The sequence below is a fragment of the Vipera berus genome (genome assembly GCF_964194415.1).
Source record: "Vipera berus genome assembly, chromosome: 4".
Taxonomy (NCBI): domain Eukaryota; kingdom Metazoa; phylum Chordata; class Lepidosauria; order Squamata; family Viperidae; genus Vipera; species Vipera berus.
Genome location: NC_138206.1, coordinates 100,195,386 through 100,217,165, shown reverse-complemented (window position 1 = coordinate 100,217,165; position 21,780 = coordinate 100,195,386). Strand labels below are relative to the sequence as shown.

The 21,780-nt window shown below is 42.7% G+C and overlaps 2 protein-coding genes across 2 annotated transcripts in view; one reads left to right on the top strand and one right to left on the bottom strand.

Moving 5' to 3' along the window:
- DZIP1 (DAZ interacting zinc finger protein 1) overlaps positions 1-3,569 on the bottom strand; it is a gene marked incomplete at both ends in the record, with an annotated part of 30,745 nt that extends 27,176 nt beyond the window's left edge. Inside the window, 2 exons of the mRNA XM_081326401.1 lie at positions 1,076-1,160; positions 3,003-3,569. Of these exons, the coding sequence (XP_081182527.1) occupies positions 1,076-1,160; positions 3,003-3,569 (652 nt within the window). The remainder of the gene's footprint in view (positions 1-1,075; positions 1,161-3,002) is intronic.
- Positions 3,570-13,757: 10,188 nt separating this feature from the next.
- DNAJC3 (DnaJ heat shock protein family (Hsp40) member C3) overlaps positions 13,758-21,780 on the top strand; it is a 35,388-nt gene continuing 27,365 nt past the window's right edge. Inside the window, exon 1 of the mRNA XM_081326765.1 lies at positions 13,758-13,909. Within this exon, the coding sequence (XP_081182891.1) occupies positions 13,828-13,909 (82 nt within the window). The 5' untranslated portion in view covers positions 13,758-13,827. The remainder of the gene's footprint in view (positions 13,910-21,780) is intronic.

Here is a 21,780-nt window from a genome sequence, read left to right as displayed (position 1 = left end):
TTTTAAACTATGTCCAATTATGTCCCAGAAAATTATATCCAGTTATATCACAGAAAAAAATATCTGTTACAGTGCAGGAAAGGAAATTATGTCCAATTATCCAAAAAACAAAAAGAAAAGGAGTAATAACTACGTCATGCTAGGATGAAGTTTTAAATGTTTTTGATTTTGGAACCACCCAGTAAGTTGACATTATTTTTATTTCCTTTTATTAATGGAATCAACCTAGAATTATTTTTTAATGTTACAATTTCATAAATGTAAAGTCATCCTCAGATAAGAAGGAATGTTTTGTAAAGCATTGCTAGGTAAGTAGACCTTTTAAAGCAGTGAATACACTGATTCCATATAGTCACATATATTATTTCACCATCCAAGATCACTTTATTCATATATTGTAAAATATATTTTTCATAATATAAATGATCCTCAACTTAGTCACAATGACCGTTTGCAGTTCTGATGGACTCCCCAAAATCTAGTTACTATCCAGTTTCAAAGTTCAATGCAGCAGCTTGCACTCACATAACTGATTTACAATGGCTTTGCTGAGTCCTACATTTACTTCTATTTTCTAGAAAAAAAGCCTATAGCAAACAATAGATTTGCTTAATGACCATAGTGTTTGCTTAATGACTACTACACAAAAAGCTTGTAAAATCGGGTCAGTCATGTGATGACCTGCTTTACAACCATAATGACTTATGACCTTAAGTGCCAGACTCAATTACGGTTGTAAATTGAGGATTAGCTATACTGGAAGATCTTTTCATCTGATCATAATTTTTTCCCCTGAAGTCATTAAAAAAATAAAACTTAAATTTTAAAAAAACTAAATTTAGATAAGTTTTATATATACACACTGTACAAAGTTCATTTGTACAATTCAACTTAATAAGGGCCCTAGTAGGTTCTCACATATTAGCAAGAAGTAACAAACCTGGATTTCCTCTCTAAACAAAGTCTCCTCCTCATTCTCTAAATAGCACCCACTGCACTTGTTTGCTTTTTTCAAACAAGAAAAATTATGGATTGGATGTCAGTTTTGAAATCTATTTATTTATTAAACACTCACCAGTGACTGGTTCTTCTGAATGGCGACGCTGCAAATGACTGTGCAGGAAGGAAGAGTTCATAAAGGCTTTGTCACAAAACTGACACTGTAAAATAAAAGTTTGGTTAAACAACACCTGCGGAACAAAGAATATTTATCTCTGTATATTTATCTTTATGTCTGTATGATTCAATGTTTGTCATTATTTTTAATTACATAGTTTTGCTCTGAAAACCACTGCCATTTGAGCAATTTAATGGTAGTAGTATGATGCAAGGAACTCAATCCTCAACCAAAAGGACCGGAAAAGACTTCTGATTAAAATATATAAATATTAAATTACAAATATGCTTTTAAAAGTACAATGCAGATAAAGAAACTTATTTCTTCTAAGTTACTACTGGTGACAGCTACTGGCAGTACCCAGCTGATGTGGACTAATCTTGAAAGAATCCTTTACGGGATGGAAATAGAATGGTAACTAGACAATTCATGCCCCATTGGATTTATTACCTGAGCATGAGGATGCTGCAATGGTCATAAGTATGAAAAACAGTCGTTAAGTCATTTCTTTCAGTGCCTTTGTAACTTTGAACGAATGTTGAAAGTTGAGGAATACCTGTATATTATTATTATCATGTATTATTATTATCATGTAGATTCAAGCTAGCTTAATTCACACTATATTACACTTAATTAGGTTATGGCAGATGAAACTGAGTATTGGACTGTAGGTTTCAATTCTGCTGCAATGTACAAAAACTACCCAGTAGGGGCATTATAAAACAATTCAGAAATGCCTGAAATTCTGCCAGTGGAGAAGGTAAGCAAGTCAACAATTCTGTACAACTCTTTAAAATTTAGAGCAGAAAGAAGCGACAGATAGGATTAGCCCACTTCAACGGAATTTAAGAAATTTAGGAGAATCGCATTACTGAATGTATACAGGGCAATGATTCACTTAACAACTGTGACCAGGTCATCAAATGAGGCACAACTGGCTTAATGACTATTTCCCTCTCTTCAAAAATAGTCTCCAATACTTTATTATTGTTTTGCTTTGTTTACAGCATTTGTTACTCTTAGGTATGACAGCAAAATCAAAAGACTAATTTGTAGGGGGCTTCCTCACAGGCCAATATTCAGAATGGTACCTTATTTGATACCATCCATACTGAGTTCAAATCACCAAGCTCACAAGCAAACCTATTCCAAAAAAAAAGGGGGGGGAGGAGGAAGAGAAAGAAAATGCTGTAATCCTGCATTCATACAGACACATCAAAATCACAATGGCCTTTCGGTGGACAATCATCTTTTATGTGACAGTTGTCTTGACAAGCTGGCTGCCACGGGGCTGTTTTTTCCCCCTTTTTTTATTACCTCCCAGAGCTGGCCCCAAGAAGTAACCGAAGCAAGGCCTGCTTAGCTTCCCAACTCCACCCCAGCAGGCCATATCCCACCTCAGGGGTCCTTGGTACTCTCAGGGCTTGCTTGTTTTCTTGCAGACATTTCATTAACCCAGGGGTCTTCAAACTTGGCCCTTTTATGACTTGTGGACTTCAGCTTCCAGAATTCCTCAGCCAGCTTTGCTGGCTGAGGAATTCTGGGAGTTGAAGTCCACAAGTCATAAAAGGGCCAAGTTTGAAGACCCCTGCATTAACCAAATCAGGGAACATCACCTGGCGTTAGTAAGGAGTGAGGTTTGCTGTCTCTCTGAACTGAGAGGAAACCCGACTGCTTATTCAGGCTGATGATGTTACCCCAGCGTGGGTGAGGAAAAGTCTGCAAGGAAACAAGCAACCCCAGAGAACACCAAGGACCCCTCAACCAGTCAATCCTTGAGCTACAAATCTTCTCCTTTGTGAAAATATCCCACCTCCCCAAACCCATCACTAGGCGTCCCATGGCGATTGGGAGTCAAACGCCTTCCCCCCCCCCACCAGCCCACCTGGTGATAGGTGGCCCCGGCCTGGAGCACCATCTGCTGAGTGGCGATCATCTTCTTGCGGCGCTTGCATTCCTCCTTGAGCAACTGGATCTGCTGTGCCCCGCGGGCCACATCCTTGGTCAGCAGGTCGCGCTGGGCATCGGAGGAGCGGAGCAGTTCCTGCCCGGCGCGGACTTGGGCGCTGAGGTAATCCTGGGAGTGGAGGAGGTACTCGAGGCAGAGCTGGGCCAGGCGCAGGAGCTTGAGCAGCAGCGGGTCGGCGGGGCCCCGGCAGTGAGGGCAGCGCTCGCGGCCGGCGTTGCAGAAGGTGACGTGCTCCAGGTGCTCCTGCAGCACCGCCACGTTCACCTCGGCCGCCACGCGGTCTACCTCCACCGTGCTCAGCCGACGCCAGTCCGGGCCCTCGTGCCTCGGACGGAATTGGAAAGGGGGCAGGACCGCTCCGGGCGGCGGGGAGGTCGTTGCCGCCATCCCAGCCAGCGGCTCCGCCTGTTGGGACAGAAAGAAACCGGGGTCCCGCACCGCCACCTGCCGGGGGTGACTTCGCCGGCCTGGCGGGCGCCGCATGATGCCTCCCGCCCCGGTTGCCGCGGCAACCGAGACGGCGTTGCCGGAGTATCACGCGCGAGGACGGGGAGGGGGTGTCCCGGCTAACGGCCCACGAACGTCTCCCCCGACCCTCGCGGCGAGTGCGGTTTTTCCCGCCATGGCATCCTTCCTCTCCTTTTCAGCTCTTGCCAGCGGGCGGGTCCCGCGCTGCCTTCCCAGAGTTTTCCTCTCGAGGAGGGTTTCTCAACCTCAGGCGCTTGAAGGCGTCTGTGAAGGCCGACGCGCCATCAAACGCCCGTGGGTGAGGAACGCTGCTTCGGCCACGGAGCTTCGCTTTCAGCTCCTCGCTGCCAAGCCGGGCTGAGGAAATCTGGAGGCCCGCTGGATGGCACCAGAACGAGGCTGGAAACTCCCTCCCTGCTGCCTTTTTATCCGGATTGTTAGGTATTCTGAATCCAAGCCGTTGTGCATTAATTAATCTCTTGATACCATTAGGGATCCAGACTGTTAGGGGCTCCAGGTAGGCTTTGGTTGGCCTACCTGGCAGAGGGGAAAAAAAATCACACAGATTTAATCGCTTTACCAACTCCCTGTCATAAAAATAAATCCCGTTGCATTAGAGCAGGGTAGTTTATTCCCTGGCCATCCAAAGTGTCCCAAGTAGGAGGAATCATTGGTCTCTACTTAAAAAGATTTGAATCATACGCAAGCAAAATTGCCAGTTTCAGTTTTGGCACATCCAAAAGTAAGGGTAAAATAAATAAATAAAAGCAGTTAATTTTTGGTTACCCACTGAGACTTCAAGAAAAAGAAGGCGCAGAGGAGTTGAATTCAAGCAGGGAGATTTTCACTGGATTTCATTGTCTTTGGAAGCCTCACTCTTCCTGTAAGCACCCATTTTGCACTTGCAACCCTATAATCACTAATTTGCAATTGTTATGGGAGTTGCAATCCCGTAACAGTGCATGCCCCTAAAACGAGGGGGGGAGGAAACCACAATACTATTTTTTATCCAATAAAAGCTCACGTCAAAAATGCCAAATGAATATTGACACAACATGCAGCTCAGCCTACATTGCACTAATCACGAAGTAAAAAAAGGCACCGCGATTCGAAGCATTCCTTTCCCGCGAAGTTCGGGAAGCCAAGCGAAGCGAGGACATGGCCGACACACACACACACACACACACCCCGCGATTTGGTCGCCAGCATTGAGCGGCTCCCCTTCCACACACACACACACACACCCCGCGATTTGGTCGCCAGCATTGAGCGGCTCCCCTTCCACACACACACACACACACCCCGCGATTTGGTCGCCAGCATTGAGCGGCTCCCCTTCCACACACACACACACACACACACACACACACACACCGCGATTTGGTCGCCAGCATTGAGCGGCTCCCCTTCCACACACACACACACACACACCGCGATTTGGTCGCCAGCATTGAGCGGCTCCCCTTCCCCGGATGCGGCTATCCACCCAGGCCAGGGGTAGGCAACCTTGGCTCTTTTATGACTGGCGGACTTCAACTCCCAGAATTCCTGAGCCAGTTGAAGTCCACCAGTCATGAAGGGGCCAAAGTTTCCCCCATGCTGGCTCAGGAATTCTGGGAGTTGAAGTCCGCGAGTCATAAAAGAGCCAAGGTTGCCGACCCCTGACCAAGGCTATCCCCTTTCGCTGGGATCTCGACTCGCTCGCCTCACCTGGATCAGCCGACGTTCCAGAGAAGCGGCTTCCTCGGCTGCCCAACCCCGCCTCCTGCTCTTGCGCATCCCCCGCTTTAAGATGCTCGGGCGTTCCGCGATTCCGCCTGTCTTTTCCCCCCTTCCTCCCGTTCCTCCAATCCGATTTATCCCCAGGCGGGGAGGAGCAAGCGGAGCAAGCCTTGGTCTGGTGGCCGGGAGAAAGACCGGCACGCAGAAGAATAAAAGCAGCTCTTTCTTGTTCCTCCGGGAGTAAAATTCCAGAAGTGTGGCTGGGACTCACTTGGGATCTGCCGTTCGTTACCGAGGAAGCAAAGCGCGGCCAAGCTGCATGCCGCGGGGTTTGTAGAGTTGGCTTTATGCAGAAGCCACTTCGGTGCAAACGCGTCCCGAATGAATCGGTGCCTAGATGGTAGTCAAGCCACGCTGTTCGTCAAGACTCGCCTTTCGGGGCAGCCGTGCAGAAAGGGGGCTGCCTTTCCCTTTTTCTGCATCGTCTGACCCACAGGCTGTAGAGGCCTCAGCCAAATATTGTCAAAGTCAGACACTGCTCAGCTTCTGAGCTCGGGTAGGCTGTCCACCAGATGCATCAGCAGGATCAGGGGCAGGGCTCCGAATGCACATTTACAGCCACCATCTTGACAATACTGAAGCACCCCACACACACACACACCCTTGGATTATAAGAGACAGCTATGCTGTTGTGTGCAAGGATGGGGGGGGGAGTTCTGGTGATATCAGTTTGGTCAGGCTGTAATTAAAGGGAGGGGGTGCGTAGAGGGGGAGAACCTCCCTAACATTAAGCCAACCCCTTTTTCTGGTTTTATGTGTAATTGCTGGGAGGCATAAGTAAAGAACATTAGTAGTGCGGGCCTAGAATAATATAAATAAGTGGTCCTTGATTTAGGACCACAACTGAGCCCCAAACTTCTGTTGCTAAGCAAGACAGTTGTTAAGTGAGGTGCCATATTTTATGACCTTTTTGCTATGGCTGTTAAGCAAATCACTATAGTTGTTAAGTGGACATACAGTATAGTTCTTAAGTGAATCAGGTTTACCCCACTGACCTTGCTTGTTGGAAGCTGGCTGGGAAGATTACAAATGGTGATCACATGATCCTAGGACAATGCAGCTGTCATAAATGAAGGCCAGTTGCCAAGTGCCTAAATTTTGTGGGGGTAGGGTATGAATTTTTATTTATTTCCAAGGTTAAAATACAAATAAAGAAAAAAAAATACAATACAAAAAAAGAATGAACGAAAGAAAAAAATGTATATGCACAAAACACAAACTATGCACACAAAATGTCTCCCTGGTTGAATACTGATAAAATATATTTCAGTGACAACAAACCCCCTTGCAAAACAGGTTCACATCAATATACAGTATGAAAAATTGCTATATAGCATCAAATGAATGTTGAAATGAATCAACCACACCTTGATTTCTTAGGTATCAGTAAACTAAGAGTGGAACTGGATACTTTCAGAAAGAACTACTGGGACACAAACTGCAAAGCCTTTCATATCCAGAAAATGTATTGCAAGAAGAGTTGTTGAGTTCAGTGTGGCCAGTGTCCAAAATGTAAGGTCCCAGGCCCTTACTTAAATTTGAGACGCCATTAAAAGTCTAATCAGGCAACTCAAACAGGCTTCTTGAGGAAACAGTGCTTTAATTGATCAAATTAAGCAGCTGGGTGGCAAACAATCTGTAACGCTGGCAGAGTTACATCCAGAAGTGCCACACCTTAGAAAGTTGGAAACATTGCTTTATAAACTTTGTTAGCCAACGAAAATCAAGCAACAGAACCATTACATTATAAGGAAGACATCAGTCATTCCTGTACACTCCCTTATTCCCTCCTTCAGTACATCCCATCCACGTACATGTTTCCCACACTTGCATGAAATTTGTCCCTGACGCAAACGCTGATTACAAAAGCAAGATAGGAATAGGCTACACAATTTCTTTTTGTTCCAGTTACAGAACCCTTCAGAATAGTACTAGTTGGACTTGAAACATATAATCAGTTGTCATAATCTTTTAGCTCAGCCCCTCAGATTATGCCAAATTTTCTGATCTGGAAGAGGATAGTGGTGGCTTCTTCCGGAGCACCTCATCACCATTCTCTTGGGTCGTCACATGTTCTCCTCCTGCACCTCTCTGCAAGTCTGCTGTCTTCATGTCCTGTCTTAGAGGATACTGGCCCATAAAGGAAATAAAAGAGCTAAACAACCTATGGCCCATTGGGTCACTGTTTCAGAAGTATTTCCTTACCTAACACTTATAAACCCTTGTATAATTTTTGCAACACTTGCTGCACCTCCTTGCATTGTTGTACCCCACTGCACAATCTCCCCAGCCCTATACGGCATCTCTTGAGCAAACCTTAGAGAGATCCAACCTAGAACTAAAGAGAAATTTCCTGACACTGGTAACAGTTAATTAATGGAATGGTTTAATCTCCAGAAGTAGTGGGTGTTTCATCAATGGAGGTTTTTAAGAAGAAACTGGACAGCCACTTGTCTGGAATGGTATAGGGCAGGGGTAGGCAACCTTAGCTCTTTTATGACTTGTGGACTTCAACTCACAGAATTCCTGAGCCGGCTGGCTCAGAAATTCTGTGAGTTGAAGTCCACGAGTCATAAAAGAGCCAAGGTTGCCTACCCCTGGTGTAGGGTTCCCTGCATTTCTTCTTCCCATTTTAGATTGAAGCCATGTTTAGTTACTCTCCGCTTTATTAACAGATCTTTCCTCTCTACCAAGATCACCTTCTTTACTCTACACCAGGGGTGTCAAACTGCCAGCCCACAGGCTGGAGCGTCACGGAGAAACCGCGCCCATCCCATTGCCAGCAATGGGAAAAAGTTCCGATACATTGCGTGACGTCACGTGACATGTCTGCTCTACACTCTCCTCTTCCACCTTCTCTCCTGAAGGTCTATATGTGGGATTTGCTCTGCTCTATTATTGTTGTTGGCAGAAGCTGGGACGAGTAACAGGCGCTCACTCTGCTACGCGGCACTCGGGATTCGACCCACCAAACTGCCGACCTTCCGATCGACAAGCTCAGCGTCCTAACCCACTGAGCCACTGCGTCCCAACCTAGCAGTTCGAAAGCACATAAAAATGCAAGTAGAAAAATAGGGACCACTACGGTGGGAAGGTAACAGCGTTCCGTGCGCCTTTGGCGTCTAGTCATGCCGGCCACATGACCACAGAGACATCCTCGGACAAGTGCTGGCTCTTCAGCTTTGAAACGGAGATGAGCACCGGCCCCTAGAGTTGGAAACGACTAGCACGCATGTGCGGGGGAACCTTTACCTTTACCTTTATTGTTGTTGTTGTTGTTATCATAGAGAATAAAATATAAAAAATTAAAACAAACAAAACAAAAGAATATATTCAACCCTAACAGCAACAAAAAAGAAAATAAGTGTACAAAAAAGAGGAAAAAGTCATCAATTAAATTTAACATTAGGATCCACCCTGGCTGGGTGCTGAAAGAAAAGAAAAAGCAGTAAATTTTCCTCTCCTTTTACAATATTGATTTGTAGTTCAAGATATATTTGATTCATCTCTTACTATGTGGATAAAGTTATTATTAATCCAAAGGGAAATGTCCAGCTATATATTTTTCTAGACTTTTCAATATTAAGGTTTTAAACTGATGCCTTTTTCTGAAGAGTTTCAGTTGATATATCTTAAAATATTTGGGCTCCATCTTCACCATAATATATGTTTTCAATTGTTCTAGCCTTTGCATAGCATTTATAACATAATAGTGTGAAAATTTAATCATAATAATAATGGCTCTAGTTTTTTTAATTACCCAAAAGATTATAGTGCCCTATCTGGTCCACACTTTCCATGTCTTCAGGACCAACAATAATGTCTGGTAATAACTAATTTAGCCAATTTACCTGAAAAAAATATAGCCTGTCAGCATAATTCTTTTTAATCTAAAATTGCAATAGCAGTTGGCATTCTCTAGATAAAATACAGTAATATTTCACATATATCTTAAGATTGTCTTTTCATTACCTAAATTGTGTATGGATTCCATTCAATGACTTAAAAGTTTTATTTGTAGCCTCACCAAGATTACTATGGTGAAGGATAACTTGGGGATTTCTTCTTGCAATGGTTTAATTACTTTTGATCAATTTTTTCAGCTCAGGAGATATTTATTTCTACTGGTGAAAAAGAGATAGATTCATCACCTTTGTGTTGAAAACTTCATGATTGATTATTCCTACTCCTCTGAGGTCTCTGAAGAAAGACAGGTACTACGGTATTTGCTTTCATTTTAGAAAACTAGGATGGTAATTGTTTTTAAAATCAGTTGTTTTTTGGTAGAGACCCCAACAATAAACTTTATTAGGAGACAGAGATGTTTATTTTCACTGTAGAGCTCAATTCAAAAGAGGAGAGCATGAAAAGCCAAACTAAGTCATAATTTCTATCAGTGATGCCTTCCCCCTTTCCCCACTGTACTGTTAAATTTTACCATAATTCTTATGGAAGCCTAACATTAACCCTAACTTTATCCAAATGGCAAAATAAATATTATCCCAGTCAACAATATTTTTTATAAAGTTTTATTTTTTTAAAAAATAGAATTCAATAGTAATCATCCAACAAAACGTGTTGTCTGTGTATCTTATTCACTACCGTAATACAAATTAAATTCCTAATCCTAAATCTTTTCTCTAAGCATTGATAAAATACGTCCCAAGTTTGAAAATGTTTTGTTTCTTCTTTTTTCTTTCAGCCTTAAAGTAAGTCTGTCCATTTCCGCAGTCTAGTATTTTTTTAATTATTTCTTCTTCTGGTGGTGTTTCTTCGTTCTTCCAGTATTGTGCAAATATAATTCTTGCTGCTGTTGTCACATGTAAAATCAAATATGTACTTTGCTTATCAAGTTTTTCTGGCATTATACTTAGTAAAAAAAATCAGGTTTATAGTCTATGTGTTTAATATCTTTATCCTATCTCACTGCTGTATCTGCTTTCATTTTAGAAAACCAGGATGGTAATTTTTTTAAAATCAGTTGTTTTTTGGTAGAGACCCCAACAATAAACTTTATTAGGAGATGGAGATGTTTCTTTTCACTGTAGAGCTCAATTCAAAAGAGGAGAGCCTGAAAAGCCGAACTAAGACATAATTTCTATCAGTGATCCCTTCCCCTTTCCCCACTGTACTGTTAAATTTTAGCATAATTCTTAGGGAAGCTTAACATTAACCCTAACTTTATCCCAATGGCAAAATAAATAATATCCTGGTCAACAATATTTTTATTTGTATTAAATTTCTATCCCCCAATCTCATCTAAATGACTTTGTCCAGGGTCCAGTCCAAGCTGGAAATAAACAAAATGGAGACTGCTTTATAAAGAAGGTTGTAGTTTATTGCAGAGGAGAGCCAGACAGAAAGATGGCTCTAGGAAAGCTGACTACATTTAGTAGGGAGTGGTGGGTTTTGATACCTTCTTGAGCTTTTATTTGGGAGTTGTTCCTGTGGCATGAACTTTGACCTGAGTGAATGTGCCTTTCTGGTATTCTGATGGTGGTGGGTTAATCCTATTATGTCACAAAGGTCATATCCTGCTTCCCCTGGGGCTGGGGCTGATGACTGTTGGATTTTTTGGTGAGAGATTGTTGATTCTAAGGATTTTTGTTTTCCTAATCCAAGCTTCCTGGCTCCAATCTTTCTGACAAGATTATCACATCTGCATTTCTGCAGACCTGGTTTCTGTTTGGGGCACAGAGACTGGGGGGGGGGTTCTGCCTTTAAGATCCTTTGGGGAAATATATTGTACCTTTTTAATATTTCCCTTCTTAAATGAACAGTGCAAAGAAATAGAAGAAAACAATAGAATAGGGAGGACCAGAGATCTCTTCAAGAAAATTGGAGAGATGAAGGGAATGTTTCATGTAAAAATGGGCATGATAAAGGACCAAAATGGCAGGGACCTAACAGAGGCAGAAGAGATTAAGAAGAGGTGAAAAAATTATACAGAAGAACTATACAAGAATGAGCTTAACGTCCCTGATAACCACGATGAGGTGGTCACTGACCTCGAGCCAGACATCCTAGAATGTGAAGTAAAGTGGGCCTTAGAAAAGCTGACCAACAACAAAGCTAGTGGAGGTGACAGTATTCCAGCTGAGCTATTCAAAATCTTAAAAGACGATGCAGTAAAAGTGCTACACTCAATTTGCCAGCAAATTTGAAAAACTCAACAGTGGCCACAGGATTGGAAAAGATCAGTTTACATTCCAATTCCAAAGAAAGGCAGTGCCAAAGAATGTTCAAACTATCGCACCATTGCACTCATTTCACATGCTAGTAAAGTTATGCTTAAAATCCTACAAGCTAGACTCCAGCAGTATGTGGATCGAGAACTACCAGAAGTACAGGCAGGATTTCGAAGAGGCAGAGGAACTAGAGATCAAGTTGCCAACATACGCTGGATCCTGGACAAAGCTAGGGAGTTCCAGAAAAACATCTACTTCTGCTTCATTGACTATGCTAAAGCCTTTGATTGTGTGGATCATAACAAACTCTGGCAAGTCCTTAAAGAGATGGGCATACCAGACCATCTTATTTGACTCTTGAGAAATCTATATGCGGACCAAGAAGCAACAGTGAGAACTGGACACGGAACCACTGCTTGGTTCAAAATTGGGAAAGGAGTCCAGCAAGGCTGTATACTGTCACCCTGCCTGTTTAACTTATATGCAGAGCACATCATGAGAAAGGCAAGGCTAGATGAATCAAAAGTTGGATTTAAGATTGCCGGGAGAAATATCAACAATCTAAGATATGCAGATGATATCACTCTAATGGCAGAAAGTGAAGAGGAACTAAAGAGCCTCTTGTTACGGGTGAAGAAGGAGAGTGCAAAAGTTGGCTTGAAACTTAACATTAAGAAAACCAAGTTCATGGCATCCAGCCCTCTCAATTCCTGGCAAATAGATGGGAAAGAAATGTTGCTCTTCTCTGCACTCTTCCTAGAATCTCAAGGTCTTTTTTTTATATCGTGGGGATCAGAACCGGAATTAAATTTGCTACCCACCCACCTCACCTCGAGGTGACTCTGGGTTGTTATTCCAAGTATTGTCTTACCAAGGCAGTATAAAAAGGTAAAGGTTCCCCCGCACCTGTGTGCTAGTCGTTTCCAACTCTAGGGGCCGGTGCTCATCTCTGTTTCAAAGCCGAAGAGCCAGCGCTTGTCCGAGGACGTCTCCGTGGTCATGTGGCCGGCATGACTAGATGACAAAGGCACACGGAACGCTGTTACCTTCCCACCGTAGTGGTCCCTATTTTTCTACTTCCATTTTTACGTGCTTTCGAACTGCTAGGTTGGCAGAAGCTGGGATGAGTAACAGGCACTCACTCTGTTACGAGGCACTCCGGATTCGACCCACCAAACTGCCGACCTTCTGATCGACAAGCTCAGCGTCCTAACCCACGCGTCCCTAGGAAGGCAGTATATAACAGTAGTAATACTTCACTTGATCTTGGTCCAGGACTGCGACTAAAACGCGACTAATTTGTTACTCGATCTTGTTCCATCTGATTTCAATAATGAGCAGTTATTTCCTAGGATAACAACCTGCTGTGGGCTTTAATATAGGGAGTTTTCAGTGTTTTCCTCGCGCTCAGTCACAAGAAGAATCTCTTGCAATTCCAAGATGCTCTTGTCCTGGGGAACTTTTTTTTTTTAAAAAAAAATAATCCCGTGAAGGTTTTCTCTTTTTTTTTCTCCAGTCGGAAATATCGTTCATCCTGCCGACTATAGAAGAATGGACTGTAAAAGTTTCCAATCTGGCGGAAATGGCAAAGATCTCAGCGTACTTGAAAGATCAGTCGCAACAGAGATATATTGTGGAGTGGAGAAGATGGATTGATTATATCCAGAATAAATATGGGACTAAAAAGTTTCATCTAGCATATGAATAAGTACTGATGTGATATTTAAATTGCTTGTAGTTATTTTATAAGAGTTAAAGTGCGATAGATTTAATATTTTATTGTTGTTTGCATAAGGTAGACTATGATTGTTTGTATTTTTATACCCTGTATTGAGCTCTGGGAAGTCGGGGAGGGGGGAGGGGGAGGGGAGGGAGGTGTTGAGGAGGGTTGGGGAGAGGGGAGGGGGTTGGGAGGGGTTTTGTCTTTTTTTTAAAAAAAATGTATTGTAAAACTTTTCAATTAAAAAAAAAAGGAAATATCGTTCATCCCCCGCGTTTTACACAGCCGCCAATGAGCAGGATATACGTTCGGAACAAAGTGAGGGCGCCGTTTCGTCAGCTCAGCTTCATTTGCCCTTAACGCGCGTTCCCAGGCGAAAGTGGGCGGAGACATTTGACAGTAGCCTCTCCTGCTTTCCACGTTCCCCTTGCAAGAGGCAGGACGGCGGGCATGCCAGCCAATCAGAGGCTCCCACGACCCACCCCGGGGATCCTGGTTTAGAATGTTAAAAGAGTTTCAGAATTCCGAGGTAAACTTTCCAAGCGAGTTCGGCGGTTGCGCGCGTTTGAGTCCGCGGGCCGTCATGGTTTCTCCTCGGGCTTGCATTAAGAAGCTTGGCTCGACGCTTCCGTTGCTGTTGGTGCTCTGGGATCTCCACTATGAGGGTGAGAGGAAGTTTTTCCTGCTGGGTTGGCGGTTGTTCTCTGGGAAGTTTAGCTGCTTGGGCGAGAGAAGAGACTTCGGTCGGAGGCAGGAAGGTGTGTGTGGTGGGGTGGGGGGAGTTGGTTAGAAATCCCCTCCGCTGACTGGGGTATAAAGCGCATGCATTATAAATCTTCCTACGAAGCTAAAGAAGAAGATGGTAGAGCAGGGGTCTTCAAACTTGGCCCTTTTATGACTTGTGGACTTCAACTCCCAGAATTCCTCAGCCAGCTTTGCTGGCTGAGGAATTCTGGGAGTTGAAGTCCACAAGTCATAAAAGGGCCAAGTTTGAAGACCCCTGTTAGAGGATAGGAAGGCCTGGAGGAACGTTGTCCACGGGGTCGCGATGGGTCGGACAGGACTTCGCAACTAACAACAACAACAACATGGAGCTAAAAACATGGTCTCGCTTAGGATAATTGCAAACGTTGGGGGAGGAAGTTAACAGCCTTCCTTGTAGGGAGGGCCACAATGAAACTCCCTTGGAAAGAAACGGAGAACTCACGAGTGTTTCTCAACCTTGGCAACGTGAAGGTGTGTGGACTTCATTCCCCAGCCAGATAGGACTAGATAAATTTTTTAGATTGGTTATTAGATATTAAACGTTGAATTAAACATTGATATTTAAGTATTAAAGTTAAATATTAGAGATTTGCTGGCTGGGGAATTCTGGGAGTTGAAGCCCACACCTCTTCAAGCTGCCTAGGTTGAAAAACATTGGTATAATATATTAAACTACAGTTCAATAATAAAATAATAATAATTAATAATAATAATAATAATAATAATAATAATAATAATAATAATAATAATAATAATAATAATAATAATAATAATAATAATAAGTTGGAAGGGAAGTCATCTAGTCCAGCCCCCTGCTCAGGCAGGAAACCCTATACCACAGGTAGGCAACCTTGGCTCTTTTATGACTCGTGGACTTCAACTCCCAGAATTCCTGAGCCAGCATGGCTCAGCTTGGAAACCTCTCCCTTTCCCCTCAGTATGGCTGGCTCAGGAATTCTGGGAGTTGAAGTCCACGAGTCATAAAAGAGCCAAGGTTGCCTACCCCTGCCCTATACCATTTCAGGCAAATGGCTGTCCAGTCTTCTCTTAAAAACTTCCAGTGTTGGAGCATTCAAACCTCTGGAGGCAGGTTGTTCCACTGATGAATTGTTCTACCTGTCAGGAAATTTCTCCTTAGGTTGCTTCTCTCCTTGACTAGTTTCCATCCGTTGCTTCTTGTCCTGCTTTCAGGTGCTTTGGAGAATAGCTTGACTCCCTCTTCTTTGTGGCAGCCCCTGAGATATTGGAACACTGCTATCATGACCCCCCTCATCCTTCTCTTCATTAAATTAGACTTACCCAATTCCAGCAACCGTTCCCTATATGTTTTTCTACTTTTGGTGGGTGGTGTTTAATGATATTAAAAAGGTTCATGAAGAGGGGGGATAATGACTTTCCCCAAGGGAGGTGCTGTTCCTACAGGAAAAGCTCAAAATATCCTAATGGTAGTTACTGTTCTCATGAAACTAGGTGATCCTTAGAAAGTTGGCATTTGCAGGCATAGTCCCAGGACCATTATACTAAAATTAAAATGTTGTAGCTTACATGCTTATTTACTCAGTGGCTTTTATTTCTCGTGAATTGTGTTTAGGAATTCCGCCCATGAACTGGTCAATGCCTATTGTCTGTTTTGCTGAAATCTGCCCAAGTTTCCCGAAATAATTAAATCAACCATTTGGTGGACCAACAAAATATTGTGGACATAGTAGTACACATGGAGTTCAATAAGGCATTTGACAAGTAGATCACAGCTTATTTCTTGGTAAGACAGAAAAATGTGGGATAGAGAGCATCACTACCAGATGGCTTCATTTATTTATTTGTAAAATTTATTAGCCACCCATTTTACGGCACAGTAACTCTGAGCGGCTTACAATATTAAAAGATAGAACTATAAAGCTTAAATTATTCAAATACAATACTATGAAAAATCAACCTAGCTAAAAAGATGGGGAGGGAATATGATGAAAAGGGGGGTGTAGTATCTGTTATTAATCTATCAACTACCGCCAGTGTGAAACCCCTTCATAGGAGCCCCAAGTCAATTGGTACAGCCAGGTCTTAAGTCATTATCGAAGGTAAGGAGGATAGGAGCTGACCTCACTCGGGGGGGGGGAAGGTACGATGTTGCAAAGGACAGGCGCAAGGGCAGAGAATGTTCTTCTCCTAGATCCTTCCAGCCGAAATACCCTGGCTGATGGGACCCACAAGCATGCTGGCACAGATGGGGTGGGCCACTCCCAGTGGGATGAGACAGTCCTTCATGTAGCCTGGACCCATGTCATAAAAGATTTTAAAGCAGTGGCCCCCAACCTTTTGAGCACCAGGGACCGGTTCCATGGACAAAGGTTTTTCCGTGGACCAGAGGAGATGTGGTTTTGCATGCTGCCTGCATCCCACAGATGGGTCTTCACTTGTTTGTGCGGCCCAGTTACTCGCGTGCTGCGGACCAGTGCCGGTCCACAAACTGTTGGGGGGGTTGACCATGATCAAAAGGGCTCTAAAAATGTGACTGTTTCCCCAAGCTTGGGCTTGAGTGGGTGGCAGGTCATATTTGAGGGTTTAAGGATTGCCATTCCTCTAGCACAGAGGTCTCCAGCCTTTCCAGGCTCGAGGACCGGAGGGAAGGAGAGCAATTTCAAAATTGGTGAGCGTGCACACAGGGCCACACAAACTGGCGTGGCACTAGCATGAGTGGGGGTAATGCACGGCCACATGTGTGCGCATTTCTGCGGCCTGCAGGCTAAGAGCCCATGGCCTGGTCCCGGGCCACAGACCATAGGTTGGGGACCCCTGCTCTATCACCAGGGTATTTTGTGTTTTAATGTTAATTGTATTGTATACTTTTACTGTATGCTGTCAGAGAATTGGGCGGCATTAGAATTAAATTTAAAAAATTTTTCGCTGGCTGTATGCAAATAAATATACCGTAGTTGGATAATTGCAAATGTATGTACGAAGTTGTAGCATTCTCAATATTACAGTATTTGAAAGTTTAGTCTCTTATTTGCTCTCTCCTTTTTATGCAATGGCTCCCCATAGAGGTAGAATACCATGGGTTGCAGTTGTTTTGATTTGGTTGTGAAAATATATTTTATCCTGCAATAATAACTTAATAACACAGTGCTATATTTTTGAGTTTAGAAATATGGACTGTTTCCTTTTACCATAGGTACTAATGTATGTTTATTCTGTTGGATTTTATTTTAAAAATATGCTTTGACCTTAAAAATGGCTTATACATATTTAAGTAAATAAATAATTCCTAGTATTTTGTTTTCCTGAAATATAGACTGTATTAAACATTCAATTCAGTTCGGTTCATTAAAGAGAGATTCCACCTGGAACTAAGGAGAAACTTCCTGATGATGTGAATAATTAACCAATAGAACAGCTTGTCTCCCGAAGTTATGGGCGCTCCATTGCTGGAGATTTTCAAGAAAAGATTAGACAGACATTTATGTGGAAACTCTTGCCTTGGGCAGGGAATTGGACTAGACCAGGGTTTTTCAACCTTTTCACCCATTGTACCACTTTTAGGATATGGCAACATCCGTGTACCACCAGTCGCCTTGATGACCAAATTTGATGACCAAAAACAAAGGAAAAAAGTGATGAAGTACAGGTAGTCCTTGACTTACAACAGTTCATTTAGTGACTGTTCGAAGTTACAATGGCACTGAAAAAAGTGCCCCCCAAGCCACAGCCGAGCAAGACATCTGCCTGCCCGCCCGGTGGCACTCTTCCTCCTGTCCGAGGTTTTCATTGTTGTGAACATTTCTGTTGAGGATTGGCAGTGGGGGTGTGGGTTTGTGGGTTTGGTTTTTATTCCCCCCATGTGCTGGGTGGTTACAGCAGGTTTTGATCACTTCACATGACCCTGGGACAATGTGACCATCATAAATATGAGTTAGTTGCCAAGCATCTGAATGTAAATCACAAGACCCTGGAGATGCTGCAACATACCAGCTGATTGGTGCTTCTTCTGGGCTCAGAAGCACCAGGATCAGCGCTGAGCTCCAGCTGGAGCCTTCCACTGAGCCCTAATAGCCCCGAAGATGCGCTGATCCTGGCGCTTCTGCTGAGCCCTGACAGCCCTGCAGCTCCAGCCATCTCTCCCTCTGGCTTGTGCGTGCTGCCACCGGTTCAGCTCATTCCCCTCCCCCACTACCACTTCTAGGATGGCTGCATACCACCTGCCATGTGCCAATGTACCACAGGTGGTACCCGTACCACTTTTTGAAAAGTCCTGGACTAGAAGACCTCTAAGGTCCCTTCCAGCCCTATGACTTAGGAATCAAATTATGTCATTTATATCTTGGCCTTGATTGGTGAGGGACTATATTTCATAAAGTTATGAAGATTTAAATTAAAATTGACTTAATCAAATAGTATTAAAAGTACATATATCTGATTAGAAGTAACTGTGAGAGGGATCTCGGAGTCCTAGTGGACAGCCCCTTAAATATGAGCCATCAGTGTCCTCAAGTGCCAAAAAGCCAACACAGTGCTAGGCTGCATTAACAGAGGGATAGAATCAAGATCACATGAAGTATTAATACCACTTTACAATGCCTTGGTAAGGCCACACCTGGAATATTGCATCCAGTTTTGATCACCACGATGTAAAAAAGATGTTGAGACTCTAGAAAGAGTACAGAGAAGAGCAACAAGGATGATTAGGGGACGAGTTTAAAACATATAAAGAACGGTTGCTGGAATTGGGTATGTCTAGTTTAATGAAGAGAAAGACTAGGAGTGAGATGATAGCAGTGTTCCAATATCTTAGGGGTTGCCACAAAGAAGAGGGAGTCAAGCTATTCTCCAAAGCACCTGAAGGCAGGACAAGAAGTAATGGATGGAAACTAACCAAAGAAAAACAACCTAGAACTAAGAAGAAATTTCCTGACAGAACAATTAATCAGTGGAACAACCTGCCTCCAGATGTTATGAATGCTCCAACACTGGAAGTTTTTAAGAAGAGACTGGACAGCCATTTGTCTGAAGTGATATAGGTTTTCCTGCCTGAACAATGGGTTGGACTAGAAGACCTCAAAGATCCCTTCCAAGTCTATTATTGTTATTGATTAAATACATCTCACAACTTTAATCATTTTTCTCTTCTATCGCAATTGAATACTCTTAATTTACTGACAAATTTGAAGGGATGCAAAGATTCCATTAAAATTTTGATGGAGGAGTTCATATCAGATGAACTTTCAATCAATGAGTTCAGAATTGGTATGTGGGACTGCTCTAATTCGAAACCTCACTTCAGATTGTAGATGAAAATAGATTCATTTTTCTTTATATACACAATATTTTTTCATTGTAAAGCTAGCACATACTGGATAGCACTGGTAAAAAAAAATCTTGATAACATGTAATACGGCTTCCAGCTTTTTTTCTATCCATGATGATACATGAAATGGAAAAGAAAAGTATATTGACAGTTGGAGCTTATTGAATTTGTTGAGCATTTAAAAAGAAAAAGTTATACTCACTTCAGTATGGTACTTTGCATTTGAAAACCAGGGGAAAATCAAAAAATAAAAAAAGAAAGATAGTTTCCTAACTTTCCTCTGTTCTATTTTGATTTAACTTGTTTAGATCTATAGATATGTATGTTTGTTAGTATTGGTTTTTCATTGAAATAATGAATTTTATATAACAAAGGGACTATTATTTCATGGGCAGAATTATTTGTTCTATTGTATTTTATAATTCAGTCTGAAGCCATTTCAGTCAACATATATTTTAATTTGATTTGTTTCCTGAATGTTACGTTACGTTAGTTACGTTAATTTAGTCTTTAAATTTATGCCTTCTGCTTTTCCTCGTACTGTATAGCAGCTGAGATGAATAAAAAGGCAAAACATCAAAGTATATACATTTAAATATAATAGTATAAAAATGCAAGCAACCTAGTTAAAACTTGCATGGAAATCAGTAGAAAAGGGAAAAAAACAGATCTGTTAGAATTATTTTTTTTACTGTTGATTGAGAAGAACTCCATGGGATGAGATTAGTAATGGCTTCCTTAGAAGGCTAATGTGCCTTGATTACATGCAGTCAGTGAGGTGGCCATCCATTGCGTTCCACAAATGCTAGTGGGGCTAAGAAGAAAGCTTTAGACAAATTTGTAGTGCCTTTAAATGACTTGCAGTTGAACCTAAGAAATTATATTGTTTATCATTGTGTAGGGACTGAAGTTGAAGGATTGGTTGTGGTATTAGTTCTATGAAGAGTAATTCATTTATGCCATCTGCCAGTTGAACAAGTATGTGATGTCCATATATGAAATCCAGAGGGGTTCTGTGTATGTGCATGCATATTGGAGCCCAGACATGTACAGTATACGTTGAAGCGTAAATTGATGTATTGACCAATATAGTACTCCCAATGAGTAATGCTATACTAAAGAGGAGTAAGATCACAAGTCCTCTTTATTGATATATACAAATATAGTAATAATAAAATAATAACCACAATAATAATAAAGTTGGAAGGGACCTTGGAGGTCATCTAGTCCAACCCCCTGCTAAGGCAGGAAACCCTTCATGAGTCATAAAAGAGCCAAGGTTGCCTACCCCTGTCCTATACCATTTTAGACAAATGGCTGTACAGTCTCTTCTTCCAGAGTTGGAGCATTCACCGCTTCTGGAGGCAGGTTGTTCCACTTGTTAATTGTTCTAACTGTCAGGAAGTTTCTCTTTAGTTCTAGGTTGCTTCTCTCCTTGACTAGTTTCCATCCCTTGCTTCTTGTCCTGCCTTTGGGCGCTTTGGAGAATTGCTTGACACTCTTCTTTGTGGCAACCCCTGAGATATTGGAACACCCCTCATCCTTCTCTTCATTAAACTAGACATACCCAATTCCACCAACCATTCCCTATATGTTTTAGCCTCCAGTCCCCCAATCATCTTTGTTGCTCTTCTCTGTACTCTTTCTAGAGTCTCAACATCTTTTTTACATCATGTTGGCCAAAACAGGATGCAGTATCATCCCTTCCATTTGATTGGTTCCATTTTAATTAAGCAGAAACAATATAGTAATAGATCAATATTGTTACAGTAGTGCAACCTTTATTGATAGGCTTTATTTTCATGCATACTAAAATATTAATTGATGAATAGGTTGGGGAGGAAGGTATTTATCAGTCCCCTGGAAGCTGTGGAGATGCCTAGGAACCCTACGGGTGAGCCTGAACACCAGAAAGGGAAGAAGAAGGCTACTGGGAACATGGATAATCTTCAGGCACAAGCAGAGGGAATGGAGGCTACTTGGCAGTCTTATTGGGAATGCTGGGGATGTGCTGTGTGGGAGGTGGAGATGCTGCTGAAGCTGCTGTGGCTCAGAGGTCCTGGATTGGCCACAAGAGGCTTTTTAATTTCTGCACCACCTTTGGACTGCTGTGACCTGGGCTGGTTTGGTCTTCTTGAATTATGTCTGTACTTACGGGGGGGGGGGGGCTGAGGGCTACTCTGGAGGGAGGAGGAAGGTTGTGGGACATGTCAGGAAGTGGCGGGCTTGGGGATGGTGTGCTTTTTAGGGTTTTGTTGACAGCATTGAAGCCTCTGGTAGCCTGACCCTTCTTGCTGGGCTCTGGAGTTACTCAACCAGGGATCTTCCCTGGGGGTGTCATTCTGTCCCTTCGGAGTTTGTGATCTTTCACGCTGACAATAGGTGACAAGTGGCCCTGGGCGTTCTTTCCCTAGAAGAGCTTGGGCCCCCGAGCTAACCAAGTGCCAGGATGGTTGGGTCACTGTGGGA